Genomic DNA, 13759 nt, shown 5'->3' on the forward strand with positions numbered 1-13759 from the left:
GTCGGAGGGTCAGTATTGAGGGAGAACCGCACTGTCGGAGGGTCAGTACTGAGGGAGCGCCGCACTGTCGGAGGGTCAGTATTGAGGGAGAACCGCACTGTCGGAGGGTCCGTACTGAGGGAACTCCGCACTGTCGGAGGGTCAGTACTGAGGGAACTCCGCACTGTCGGAGGGTCAGTATTGAGGGAGAACTGCACGGTCGGAGGGTCAGTACCGAGGGAGCGCCGCACTGTCGGAGGGTCAGTACCGAGTGAGCGCCGCACTGTCGGAGGGTCAGTATTGAGGGAGAACCACACTGCCGGAGGGTCAGTATTGAGGGAGAACCGCACTGTCAGAGGGTCAGAGCTGAGGGAGCTCCACACTGTCGGAGGGTCAGTATTGAGGGAGAACCGCACTGTCGGAGGGTCAGTACTGAGGGAGCGCCGCACTGTCGGAGGGTCAGTACTGAGGGAACTCCGCACTGTCGGAGGGTCAGTACTGAGGGAGCGCCGCACTGTCGGAAGGTCAGTACTGAGGGAGCGCCGCAGTGTCAGAGGGTCAGTACTGAGGGAGTGCCGCGCTGTCGGAGGGTCAGTACTGAGGGAGCACCGCACTGTCGGAGGGTCAGTACTGAGGGAGCGCCGCACTGTCGGAAGGTCAGTACTGAGGGAGCGCCGAAATGTCGGAGGGTCTGTACTGAGGGAGCACCGCACTGTCGGAGGGTCAGTATTGAGGGAGTGCCGCACTGTCGGAGGGTCAGTGCTGAGGGAGCGCCGCACTGTCGGAGGGTCCGTACTGAGGCAGCTCCACACTGTCGGAGGGTCAGTATTGAGGGAGAACCGCACTGTCGGAGGGTCAGTACCGAGTGAGCGCCGCTCTGTCGGAGGGTCAGTACTGAGGGAGCGCCGCACTGTCGGAGGGTCAGTATCGAGGGAGCGCCGCACTGTCGGAGGGTCAGAGCTGAGGGAGCGCCGCACTGTCGGAGGGTCCGTACTGAGGGAACTCCGCACTGTCGGAGGGTCAGTATTGAGGGAGAACTGCACTGTCGGAGGGTCAGTACCGAGGGAGCGCCGCACTGTCGGAGGGTCAGTACCGAGTGAGCGCCGCACTGTCTGAGGGTCAGTACCGAGGGAGCGCCGCACTGTCGGAGGGTCAGTATTGAGGGAGAACCGCACTGTCGGAGGGTCAGTGCTGAGGGAGCGCCGCACTGTCGGAGGGTCAGTACTGAGGGAGCGGCGCACTGTCGGAGGGTCAGTACTGAGGGAGCGCCGCACTGTCGGAAGGTCAGTACTGAGGGAGCGCCGCAGTGTCAGAGGGCCAGTACTGAGGGAGCGCCGAAATGTCGGAGGGTCTGTACTGAGGGAGAGCCGTACTGTCAGAGGGTCAGTACTGAGGGAGCACCGCACTGTCAGAGGGTCAGTATTGAGGGAGAGCCGCACTGTCGGAGGGTCAGTACTGAGGGAGCGCCGCAGTGTCAGAGGGTCAGTACTGAGGGAGTGCCGCGCTGTCGGAGGGTCAGTACTGAGGGAGCGCCGCACTGTCGGAGGGTCAGTACTGAGGGAGCGCCGCGCTGTCAGAGGGTCAGTACTGAGGGAGTGCCGCGCTGTCGGAGGGTCAGTACTGAGGGAGCGCCGAAATGTCGGAGGGTCTGTACTGAGGGAGAGCCGTACTGTCAGAGGGTCAGTACTGAGGGAGCACCGCACTGTCGGAGGGTCAGTATTGAGGGAGTGCCGCACTGTCAGAGGGTCAGTACTGAGGGAGTGCCGCACTGTCGGAAGGTCAGTACTGAGGGAGCGCCGAAATGTCGGAGGGTCTGTACTGAGGGAGAGCCGTACTGTCAGAGGGTCAGTATTGAGGGAGCGCCGAAATGTCGGAGGGTCTGTACTGAGGGAGAGCCGCAGTGTCAGAGGGTCAGTGCTGAGGGAGCGCCGAAATGTCGGAGGGTCTGTAGTGAGGGAGCGCCGCACTGTCGGAGGGTCAGTACTGAGGGAGCACCGCACTGTCAGAGGGTCAGTATTGAGGGAGAGCCGCACTGTCGGAGGGTCAGTACTGAGGGAGCGCCGCACTGTCGGAGGGTCAGTACTGAGGGAGAGCCGCGCTGTCGGAAGGTCAGTACTGAGGGAGCGCCGCAGTGTCAGAGGGCCAGTACTGAGGGAGCGCCGAAATTTCGGAGGGTCTGTACTGAGGGAGAGCCGTACTGTCAGAGGGTCAGTATTGAGGGAGCGCCGCACTGTCGGAGGGTCAGTACTGAGGGAGCGCCGAAATGTCGGAGGGTCTGTACTGAGGGAGCGCCGCACTATCAGAGGGTCAGTACTGAGGGAGTGCCGCGCTGTCGGAGGGTCAGTACTGAGGGAGCGCCGCACTGACGGAGGGTCAGTACTGAGGGAGCGCCGAAATGTCGGAGGGTCTGTACTGAGGGAGAGCCGCGCTGTCGGAAGGTCAGTACTGAGGGAGCGCCGAAATGTCGGAGGGTCTGTACTGAGGGAGAGCCGCGCTGTCGGAGGGTCAGTACTGAGGGAGCGCCGAAATGTCGGAGGGTCTGTACTGAGGGAGAGCCGTACTGTCAGAGGGTCAGTATTGAGGGAGTGCCGCACTGTCGGAGGGTCAGTATTGAGGGAGTGCCGCACTGTCGGAGGGTCAGTGCTGAGGGACCGCCGCACTGTCGGAGGGTCAGTATTGAGGGAGTGCCGCACTGTCGGAGGGTCAGTACTGAGGGAGCACCGCACTGTCGGAGGGTCCGTACTGAGGCAGCTCCACACTGTCGGAGGGTCAGTATTGAGGGAGAACCGCACTGTTGGAAGGTCAGTACTGAGGGAGCGCCGCACTGTCGGAGGGTCAGTATCGAGGGAGCGCCGCACTGTCGGAGGGTCAGAGCTGAGGGAGCGCCGCACTGTCGGAGGGTCCGTACTGAGGGAACTCCGCACTGTCGGAGGGTCAGTACTGAGGGAACTCCGCACTGTCGGAGGGTCAGTATTGAGGGAGCTCCGCACTGTCGGAGGGTCAGTATTGAGGGAGAACCGCACTGTCGGAGGGTCAGTGCTGAGGGTGCGCCGCACTGTCGGAGGGTCAGTATTGAGGGAGCTCCGCACTGTCGGAGGGTCAGTATTGAGGGAGCTCCGCACTGTCGGAGGGTCAGTATTGAGGGAGCGCCGCACTGTCGGAGGGTCAGTACTGAGGGAGAGCCGCACTGTCGGAGGGTCAGTACTGAGGGAGCGCCGCACTGTCGGAGGGTCAGTACCGAGTGAGCGCCGCACTGTCGGAGGGTCAGTACTGAGGGAGAGCCGCACTGTCGGAAGGTCAGTACTGAGGGAGCGCCGCACTGTCGGAGGGTCAGTACTGAGGGAGAGCCGCACTGTCGGAAGGTCAGTACTGAGGGAGTGCCGCAGTGTCACAGGGTCAGTACTGAGGGAGTGCCGCGCTGTCGGAGGGTCAGTACTGAGGGAGCACCGCACTGTCGGAGGGTCAGTACTGAGGGAGCGCCGAAATGTCGGAGGGTCTGTACTGAGGGAGAGCCGTACTGTCAGAGGGTCAGTACTGAGGGAGCACCACACTGTCGGAGGGTCAGTATTGAGGGAGTGCCGCACTGTCGGAGGGTCAGTGCTGAGGGAGCGCCGCACTGTCGGAGGGTCAGTATTGAGGGAGAACCGCACTGTCGGAGGGTCAGTACTGAGGGAGCGCCGCACTGTCGGAGGGTCAGTACCGAGTGAGCGCCGCTCTGTCGGAGGGTCAGTACTGAGGGAGCGCCGCACTGTCGGAGGGTCAGTATCGAGGGAGCGCCGCACTGTCGGAGGGTCAGAGCTGAGGGAGCGCCGCACTGTCGGAGGGTCCGTACTGAGGGAACTCCGCACTGTCGGAGGGTCAGTATTGAGGGAGAACTGCACTGTCGGAGGATCAGTACCGAGGGAGCGCCGCACTGTCGGAGGGTCAGTACCGAGTGAGTGCCGCACTGTCTGAGGGTCAGTACCGAGGGAGCGCCGCACTGTCGGAGGGTCAGTATTGAGGGAGAACCGCACTGTCGGAGGGTCAGTGCTGAGGGAGCGCCGCACTGTCGGAGGGTCAGTACTGAGGGAGCGCCGCACTGTCGGAGGGTCAGTACCGAGTGAGCGCCGCACTGTCGGAGGGTCAGTACTGAGGGAGCGCCGCACTGTCGGAGGGTCAGTATCGAGGGAGCGCCGCACTGTCGGAGGGTCAGAGCTGAGGGAGCGCCGCACTGTCGGAGGGTCCGTACTGAGGGAACTCCGCACTGTCGGAGGGTCATTACTGAGGGAACTCCGCACTGTCGGAGGGTCAGTATTGAGGGAGCTCCGCACTGTCGGAGGGTCAGTATTGAGGGAGAACCGCACTGTCGGAGGGTCAGTGCTGAGGGTGCGCCGCACTGTCGGAGGGTCAGTATTGAGGGAGAACCGCACTGTCGGAGGGTCAGTATTGAGGGAGCTCCGCACTGTCGGAGGGTCAGTATTGAGGGAGAACCGCACTGTCGGAGGCTCAGTACTGAGGGAGCTCCGCACTGTCGGAGGGTCAGTATTGAGGGAGAACCGCACTGTCGGAGGGTCAGTACTGAGGGAGCGCCGCACTGTCGGAGGGTCAGTATTGAGGGAGAACCGCACTGTCGGAGGGTCCGTACTGAGGGAACTCCGCACTGTCGGAGGGTCAGTACTGAGGGAACTCCGCACTGTCGGAGGGTCAGTATTGAGGGAGAACTGCACTGTCGGAGGGTCAGTACCGAGGGAGCGCCGCACTGTCGGAGGGTCAGTACCGAGTGAGCGCCGCCCTGTCGGAGGGTCAGTATTGAGGGAGAACCGCACTGTCGGAGGGTCAGTATTGAGGGAGAACCGCACTGTCGGAGGGTCAGTACTGAGGGAGCTCCACACGGTCGGAGGGTCAGTATTGAGGGAGAACCGCACTGTCGGAGGGTCAGTACTGAGGGAGCGCCGCACTGTCGGAGGGTCAGTACCGAGTGAGCGCCGCACTGTCGGAGGGTCAGTACTGAGGGAGCGCCGCACTGTTGGAGGGTCAGTATCGAGGGAGCGCCGCACTGTCGGAGGGTCAGAGCTGAGGGAGCGCCGCACTGTCGGAGGGTCCGTACTGAGGGAACTCCGCACTGTCGGAGGGTCAGTACTGAGGGAACTCCGCCCTGTCGGAGGGTCAGTATTGAGGGAGAACTGCACTGTCGGAGGGTCAGTACCGAGGGAGCGCCGCACTGTCGGAGGGTCAGTACCGAGTGAGCGCCGCACTGTCGGAGGGTCAGTATTGAGGGAGAACCGCACTGTCGGAGGGTCAGTGCTGAGGGAGCGCCGCACTGTCGGAGGGTCAGTACTGAGGGAGCTCCGCACTGTCGGAGGGTCAGTATTGAGGGAGAACCGCACTGTCGGAGGGTCAGTGCTGAGGGTGCGCCGCACTGTCAGAGGCTCAGTACTGAGGGAGCTCCGCACTGTCGGAGGGTCAGTATTGAGGGAGAACCGCCCTGTCGGAGGGTCAGTACCGAGTGAGCGCCGCACTGTCGGAGGGTCAGTACTGAGGGAGCGCCGCACTGTCGGAGGGTCTGTACTGAGAGAGCGCCTCACTGTTGGAGGGTCAGTACTGAGGGAGCGCCGCACTGTCGGAGTGTCAGTACTGAGGGAGCGCCGCACTGTCGGAGGGTCAGTACTGAGGGAGCGCCGCACTGTCGGAGGGTCAGTATTGAGGGAGAGCCGCCCTGTCGGAGGGTCAGTACTGAGGGAGCTCCGCACTGTCGGAGGGTCAGTACTGAGGGAGCGCCGCACTGTCGGAGGGTCAGTACCGAGGGAGAGGCGCACTGTCGGAGGGACAGTACTGAGGGAGGGCCGCACTGTCGGAGGGTCAGTACCGAGGGAGCGCCGCACTGTCGGAGGGTCAGTACCGAGTGAGCACCGCACTGTCGGAGGGTCAGTACCGAGGGAGCGCCGCACTGTCGGAGGGTCAGTACTGAGGGAGCGCCGCACTGTCGGAGGGTCAGTACTGAGGGAGTGCCGCCCTCTCGGTGGGTCAGTACTGAGGGAGCGCCGCACTGTCGGAGGGTCAGTACCGAGGGAGCGCCGCACTGTCGGAGGGTCAGTACTGAGGGAGCGCCGCACTGTCGGAGGGTCAGTACTGAGGGAGCGCCGCACTGTCGGAGGGTCAGTACTGAGGGGGCGCCGCACTGTCGGAGGGTCAGTGCTGAGGGAGGGCCGCACTGTCGGAGGGTCAGTACTGAGGGAGTACCACACTGTCGGAGGGTCAGTACTGAGGGAGCACCGCACTGTCGGAGGGTCAGTACTGAGGGAGTACCACACTGTCGGAGGGTCAGTACTGAGGGAGCGCCGCACTGTCGGAGGGTCAGTACTGAGGGCGTACCACACTGTCGGAGGGTCAGTACTGAGGGAGCGCCGCACTGTCGGAGGGTCAGTACTGAGGGAGTGCCGCACTGTCGGAGGGTCAGTACTGAGGGAGTGCCGCACTGTCGGAGGGGCTGTCTTTCAGGATGAGACGTTACACCCGAGGCCCCCGTCTGCCTTCTCACGTGGATGTAAAAGATTTCATGGCCACAATTTAAAGAGTGGGAGTCGTGGGGGGAGCAGGAGGTCTCCCCACTGTCCTGGGGCAAACATACCTCCCTCAACCAGATCAATCGCTCATTCGTGGGGTCTTGCTGTGCGCAAATTGGTTGCCATGTTTCCCAATGTAATAAGGCTGACCACCCTGGGAAATTGAATTCTTTCCCTCTCCCTTTCGGGTGGTTTTGGAGACCTCTGCCCTCCCACACCGTCTGTGGGAGCTTCATCTCCAGCAGCAGCAGCCACCTCCCCTACCCTGCCAAGCCTGTGAATGTGAAACGGGTTTCTCACTCCAACCACCCTCAGCCTCCTTACTCAGCCAGGCTGGGGCCAGGATCCTGCTCCTGATCACAGAATGACGGAGGGTCTCGAAGGGTCGACCGGCAGATTCTGCGATGCCGCCCGTAGTCGAATAGCTGGCGGACAGACAGGTGGGACGCTGGCCACTGCCTCAGGCAGTGGATTGAGAGGGGGGAGCTTGCTGCCTTCTCCCGCCGCGCTGCTGAATGATAATCTCGCCACATCTCTCTCTCTCTCTCTCTCCCTCTCACACTCAGTCTCTTTCTTCCCCACAGGTGGTGAGTCTGCTGGTTTTCATCTGTTTCTGCGCCTCCATTACTGGGGGCTATTCCACGGCCCCCATCATCGAGCTCTGCTTCAGTGCCATCTTCTTCGTGATCTTCATGAACCAGTTCGACCAGTCGTTGTCATTTATTCACTGGCCGTGGACGGTAGGTCGGGTTCTCTCCCTGTCTGCCTGTCTATGTGTGTGTATATGTGTTTCTGTGTGTGTGTCTCTGCCTGTCAGTCTGGGTGTGTCCGTGGGTGTATCTCTGCCTGTCTGGGTGTGTCTCCGCCTCTCTGGGTGTGCCAGTGGGTGTGTCTCTGTCGATCTGGCTGTGTTGGTGCGTGTGGCTCTGACTGTCTGGGTGTGTCTGTAGGTGAGTCTCTGTCTGTCTGGGTGTCTTGGTGGGTGAGTATCTGTCTGTCTGGGTGTGTCGGGGGTGAGTCTCTGTCTGTCTGGGTGTGCCAGTGGGTGAGTCTCTGCCTGTCTGGTTGTATCTCTGCCTGTCCGATTGTGTCTCTGTCTGTCTGGGTGTGTCGGGGGTGAGTCTCTGTCTGTCTGGGTGTGTCAGTGGGTGAGTCTCTGCCTGTCTGGTTGTATCTCTGCCTGTCCAATTCTGTCTCTGTCTGTCTGGGTGTGTCGGTGGGTGAGTCTCTGTCTGGGTGTGTCGGTGGGTGAGTCTCTCTCTGGTGTGTCGGTGAATGTGTCTCTGTCTGTCTGGGTGTGTCAGTGGGTGAGTCTCTGCCTGTCTGGTTGTATCTCTGCCTGTCCAATTGTGTCTCTGTCTGTCTGGGTGTGTCGGTGGCTGAGTCTCTGTCTGGGTGTGTCAGTGGGTGAGTCTCTGCCTGTCTGGTTCTGTCTCTGCCTGTCTGGGTGTGTCAGTGGGTGAGTCTCTGCCTGTCTGGTTCTGTCTCTGCCTGTCTGGGTGTGTCGGTGAGTGAGTCTCTGTCTGTCTGGTTCTGTCTCTGCCTGTCTGAGTGTGTCAGTGGGTGAGTCTCTGCCTGTCTGGTTGTGTCTCTGCCTGTCTGGGTGTGTCAGTGGGTGAGTCTCTGCCTGTCTGGTTCTGTCTCTGCCTGTCTGAGTGTGTCATTGGGTGAGTCTCTGCCTGTCTGGTTCTGTCTCTGCCTGTCTGAGTGTGTCGGTGAGTGAGTCTCTGCCTGTCTGGTTGTGTCTCTGCCTGTCTGGGTGTGTCGGTGAGTGAGTCTCTGCCTGTCTGGTTCTGTCTCTGCCTGTCTGGGTGTGTCAGTGGGTGAGTCTCTGCCTGTCTGGTTCTGCCTCTGCCTGTCTGGGTGTGTCAGTGGGTGAGTCTCTGCCTGTCTGGTTCTGTCTCTGCCTGTCTGGTGTGTCAGTAGGTGAGTCTCTGCCTGTCTGGTTCTGTCTCTGCCTGTCTGGGTGTATCAGTGGGTGAGTCTCTGCCTGTCTGGTTCTGTCTCTGCCTGTCTGGGTATGTCAGTGGGTGAGTGTCTGCCTGTCTGGTTCTGTCTCTGCCTGTTTGGGTGTGTCAGTGAGTGAGTCTCTGCCTATCTGGTTGTGTCTCTGCCTGTCTGGGTGTGTCGGTGAGTGAGTCTCTGCCTGTCTGGTTCTGTCTCTGCCTGTCTGGGTGTGTCAGTGGGTGAGTCTCTGCCTGATTGGTTCTGTCTCTGCCTGTCTGGGTGTGTCAGTAGGTGAGTCTCTGCCTGTCTGGTTCTGTCTCTGCCTGTCTGGGTGTGTCAGTGGGTGAGTCTCTGCCTGTCTGGTTCTGTCCCTGTCTGTCTGGGTGTGTCAGTGAGTGAGTCTCTGCCTGTCTGGGTGTGTCAGTGGGTGAGTCTCTGCCTGTCTGGTTCTGTCTCTGCCTGTCTGGGTGTGTCAGTGGGTGAGTCTCTGCCTGACTGGTTCTGCCTCTGCCTGTCTGGGTGTGTCAGTTGGTGAGTCTCTGCCTGTCTGGGTGTGTCAGTAGGTGAGACTCTGCCTGTCTGGTTCTGTCTGTGCCTGTCTGGGTATGTCGGTGAGTGAGTCTCTGCCTGTCTGGTTCTGTCCCTGTCTGTCTGGGTGTGTCAGTGGGTGAGTCTCTGCCTGTCTGGGTGTGTCAGTAGGTGAGTCTCTGCCTGTCTGGTTCTGTCTCTGCCTGTCTGAGTGTGTCAGTGGGTGAGTCTCTGCCTGTCTGGGTATGTCGGTGAGTGAGTCTCTGCCTGTCTGGTACTGTCCCTGTCTGTCTGGGTGTGTCAGTGGGTGAGTCTCTGCCTGTCTGGGTGTGTCAGTAGGTGAGTCTCTGCCTGTCTGGTTCTGTCTCTGCCTGTCTGGGTATGTCAGTGGGTGAGTCTCTGCCTGTCTGGTTCTGTCTCTGCCTGTCTGGGTGTGTCAGTGGGTGAGTCTCTGCCTGTCTGGTTCTGTCTCTGCCTGTCTGGGTGTGTCAGTGGGTGAGTCTCTGCCTGTCTGGTTCTGTCTCTGCCTGTCTGGGTGTGTCAGTGGGTGAGTCTCTGCCTGTCTGGGTGTGTCGGTGAGTGAGTCTCTGCCTGTCTGGGTGTGTCAGTGGGTGAGTCTCTGCCTGTCTGGGTGTGTCGGTGAGTGAGCCTCTGCCTGTCTGGGTGTGTCAGTGGGTGAGTCTCTGCCTGTCTGGTTCTGTCTCTGCCTGTCTGGTGTGTCAGTAGGTGAGTCTCTGCCTGTCTGGTTCTGTCTCTGCCTGTCTGGGTGTATCAGTGGGTGAGTCTCTGCCTGTCTGGTTCTGTCTCTGCCTGTCTGGGTATGTCAGTGGGTGAGTGTCTGCCTGTCTGGTTCTGTCTCTGCCTGTTTGGGTGTGTCAGTGAGTGAGTCTCTGCCTATCTGGTTGTGTCTCTGCCTGTCTGGGTGTGTCGGTGAGTGAGTCTCTGCCTGTCTGGTTCTGTCTCTGCCTGTCTGGGTGTGTCAGTGGGTGAGTCTCTGCCTGATTGGTTCTGTCTCTGCCTGTCTGGGTGTGTCAGTAGGTGAGTCTCTGCCTGTCTGGTTCTGTCTCTGCCTGTCTGGGTGTGTCAGTGGGTGAGTCTCTGCCTGTCTGGTTCTGTCCCTGTCTGTCTGGGTGTGTCAGTGAGTGAGTCTCTGCCTGTCTGGGTGTGTCAGTGGGTGAGTCTCTGCCTGTCTGGTTCTGTCTCTGCCTGTCTGGGTGTGTCAGTGGGTGAGTCTCTGCCTGACTGGTTCTGCCTCTGCCTGTCTGGGTGTGTCAGTTGGTGAGTCTCTGCCTGTCTGGGTGTGTCAGTAGGTGAGACTCTGCCTGTCTGGTTCTGTCTGTGCCTGTCTGGGTATGTCGGTGAGTGAGTCTCTGCCTGTCTGGTTCTGTCCCTGTCTGTCTGGGTGTGTCAGTGGGTGAGTCTCTGCCTGTCTGGGTGTGTCAGTAGGTGAGTCTCTGCCTGTCTGGTTCTGTCTCTGCCTGTCTGAGTGTGTCAGTGGGTGAGTCTCTGCCTGTCTGGGTATGTCGGTGAGTGAGTCTCTGCCTGTCTGGTACTGTCCCTGTCTGTCTGGGTGTGTCAGTGGGTGAGTCTCTGCCTGTCTGGGTGTGTCAGTAGGTGAGTCTCTGCCTGTCTGGTTCTGTCTCTGCCTGTCTGGGTATGTCAGTGGGTGAGTCTCTGCCTGTCTGGTTCTGTCTCTGCCTGTCTGGGTGTGTCAGTGGGTGAGTCTCTGCCTGTCTGGTTCTGTCTCTGCCTGTCTGGGTGTGTCAGTGGGTGAGTCTCTGCCTGTCTGGTTCTGTCTCTGCCTGTCTGGGTGTGTCAGTGGGTGAGTCTCTGCCTGTCTGGGTGTGTCGGTGAGTGAGTCTCTGCCTGTCTGGGTGTGTCAGTGGGTGAGTCTCTGCCTGTCTGGGTGTGTCGGTGAGTGAGCCTCTGCCTGTCTGGGTGTGTCAGTGGGTGAGTCTCTGCCTGTCTAGGTGTGTCGGTGAGTGAGTCTCTGCCTGTCTGGGTGTGTCAGTGGGTGAGACTCTGCCTGTCTGGGTGTGTCAGTGGGTGAGTCTCTGCCTGTCTGGTTCTGTCTCTGCCTGTCTGGGTGTGTCAGTGGGTGAGTCTCTGCCTGTCTGGGTATGTCGGTGAGTGAGTCTCTGCCTGTCTGGGTGTGTCAGTGGGTGAGTCTCTGCCTGTCTGGGTGTGTCGGTGAGTGAGTCTCTGCCTGTCTGGGTATGTCGGTGAGTGAGTCTCTGCCTGTCTGGGTGTGTCAGTGGGTGAGTCTCTGCTTGTCTGGGTATGTCGGTGAGTGAGTCTCTGCCTGTCTGGGTGTGTCAGTGGGTGAGTCTCTGCTTGTCTGGGTATGTCGGTGAGTGAGTCTCTGCCTGTCTGGGTGTGTCAGTGGGTGAGTCTCTGCTTGTCTGGGTATGTCGGTGAGTGAGTCTCTGCCTGTCTGGGTGTGTCGGTGAGTGAGTCTCTGCCTGTCTGGTTCTGTCTCTGCCTGTCTGGGTATGTCGGTGAGTGAGTCTCTGCTTGTCTGGGTATGTCGGTGAGTGAGTCTCTGCCTGTCTGGGTGTGTCAGTGGGTGAGTCTCTGCCTGTCTGGGTACGTCGGTGAGTGAGTCTCTGCCTGTCTGGGTATGTCAGTGGGTGAGTCTCTGCCTGTCTGGGTATGTCGGTGAGTGAGTCTCTGCCTGTCTGGTTCTGTCTCTGCCTGTCTGGGTATGTCGGTGAGTGAGTCTCTGCCTGTCTGGGTGTGTCAATGTCCTCCCTTTAATAACTGCTTTTCTCTGTTGCAGGATTTTATCCGTTGTGTGATTGCAGTTATCATCTACATCATCATTTCCATCATTGCTCTCGCTTCCCACATTGGAGCCCAGATCGCTGCAGGGGTGAGTGCAGGTCACGCAGCTTCATTTGTGTTGGTCAGTGTCGGAGACACAATGTGTTTGATGGGGCGGTGTCGGGCCCGACATACAGCAATGTGAGAATCAATCTGTATCAGTGATGTTAGTTGAGGAATAAATACTGGCCCCTGGACACTGGGGAAAACTACCCCTCAGTACTGACCCTCCGACAGTGAGGCACTCCCTCAGTACTGACCCTCCGACAGTGCGGCGACAGTGCGGCACTCCCACAGTACTGACCCTCCGACAGTGCGGCACTCCCTCAGTACTGACCCTCCGACAGTGTGGCGCTCCCTCAGTACTGACCCTCCGACAGTGTGGCGCTCCCTCAGTACTGACCCTCCGACAGCGCGGTGCTCCCTCAGTACTGACCCTCCGACAGTGTGGCGCTCCCTCAGTACTGACCCTCCGACAGTGCGGCGCTCCCTCAGTACTGACCCTCCGACAGTGCGGCGCTCCCTCAGTATTGACCCTCCGACAGTGCGGCGCTCCCTCAGTACTGACCCTCCGACAGTGCGGCGCTCCCTCAGTACTGACCCTCCGACAGCACGGTGCTCCCTCAGCACTGACCCTCCGACAGTGCGGCGCTCCCTCAGTACTGACTCTTTGACAGTGCGGCACTCCCTCACTACTGACCCTCCGACAGTACGGCGCTCCCTCAGTACTGACCCTCCGACACTGCAGCGCTCCCTCAGTACTGACCCTCCGACAGTGCGGCGCTCCCTCAGTACTGACCCTCCGACACTGCGGCGCTCCCTCAGTACTGACCCTCCGACACTGCGGCGCTCCCTCAGTACTGACCCCCCGACAGTGCGGCGCTCCCTCAGTACTGACCCTCCGACACTGCGGCGCTCCCTCAGTACTGACCCTCCGACAGTGCGGCGCTCCCTCAGCACTGACCCTCCGACACTGCGGCGCTCCCTCAGTACTGACCCTCCGACAGCGCGGTGCTCCCTCAGTACTGACCCTCCGAAAGTGTGGCGCTCCCTCAGTACTGACCCTCCGACAGTGCGACTCCAAGGTGATAGTGGGACCCATTCAGCCAGGGCTGGGACCGGCCCCTCACGCTGGTCTGGCCTGGCCAGCTCGTGTTGCCGAGGGTGCCTGGATGGGGTTTTGTTGTTTGTGTTGTGAGATCCTCCACCGCCTCGCCCTCTGTCTCTCTCCCCTTACCTCCTCTCACTGCCTCTCCTCTCTCCCGCAGATCTTTGGCCTGATCGCAGCTGCAATCTTCGCTTACGATGCCTACCTCATCTTCCCCAACCTGAAGAAGCGACAGCACGTACCAGCTGCCACCAGTGAGTCCCGACAGAGCGGGCGCTGAGGAGGGGGTGTTGGGGGGGGGGTGGGGGTCAGGCGGAGTTGGCTGTTCGTGAGGGTCGCCAACCCTCGAGGTTGAGGTCACTGAGCACGACCCCTCACGTTCCGTGAACCGAGCGGGCGAGGGGCTACCTGATGAACACCAACCCGCACCCCCGCACCCCCCCCCCCCAATTTCTGAGCCCTCCACCTCCCCCACCACCCCGAACCCTGTGAACCCTTGACGAGGCTCCTGTCTGCGGATGGCGTGACAAATCAGGGGTGGGGCGAGGTTGTGGGTGGGGTCCCCGCTGGAGGCAGTGCTCGGCGGGGAGAGGAACTCCAGATTAGGGAAAACTGCCGCTCACTCCGAAAGGATTGGGAACCCTATCCCCACTCCCGCTCACCGCCCGGCTTGACCATCGACCACTGCGGGGGTCAAAGGTCGTTCCAAATCGCTGGCCGTAAAGTCCAGTGACCTCAACTAACAAATGGTTAGAGTCAATACCCGGTCAACCGAGAGTCACCATTACAGGCCAGTAACTGCAACAACAATCTGCATTTATATAGCACCTTT

At 60.4% G+C, this 13759-nt stretch overlaps 1 protein-coding gene across 2 annotated transcripts in view; it reads left to right on the plus strand.

The window, feature by feature from the left end:
• LOC137360030 (proteolipid protein 2-like) overlaps positions 1 to 13759 on the plus strand; it is a 64806-nt gene that overhangs the window by 30010 nt on the left and 21037 nt on the right. For both annotated transcript variants that reach the window (XM_068025614.1, XM_068025613.1), the window contains exons 2-4: positions 7106 to 7261; positions 11776 to 11868; positions 13088 to 13181. In XM_068025614.1, the coding sequence (XP_067881715.1) occupies positions 7106 to 7261; positions 11776 to 11868; positions 13088 to 13181 (343 nt within the window). The remainder of the gene's footprint in view (positions 1 to 7105; positions 7262 to 11775; positions 11869 to 13087; positions 13182 to 13759) is intronic.

This window comes from Heterodontus francisci, unplaced genomic scaffold (genome assembly GCF_036365525.1).
Source record: "Heterodontus francisci isolate sHetFra1 unplaced genomic scaffold, sHetFra1.hap1 HAP1_SCAFFOLD_594, whole genome shotgun sequence".
Classification (NCBI taxonomy): domain Eukaryota; kingdom Metazoa; phylum Chordata; class Chondrichthyes; order Heterodontiformes; family Heterodontidae; genus Heterodontus; species Heterodontus francisci.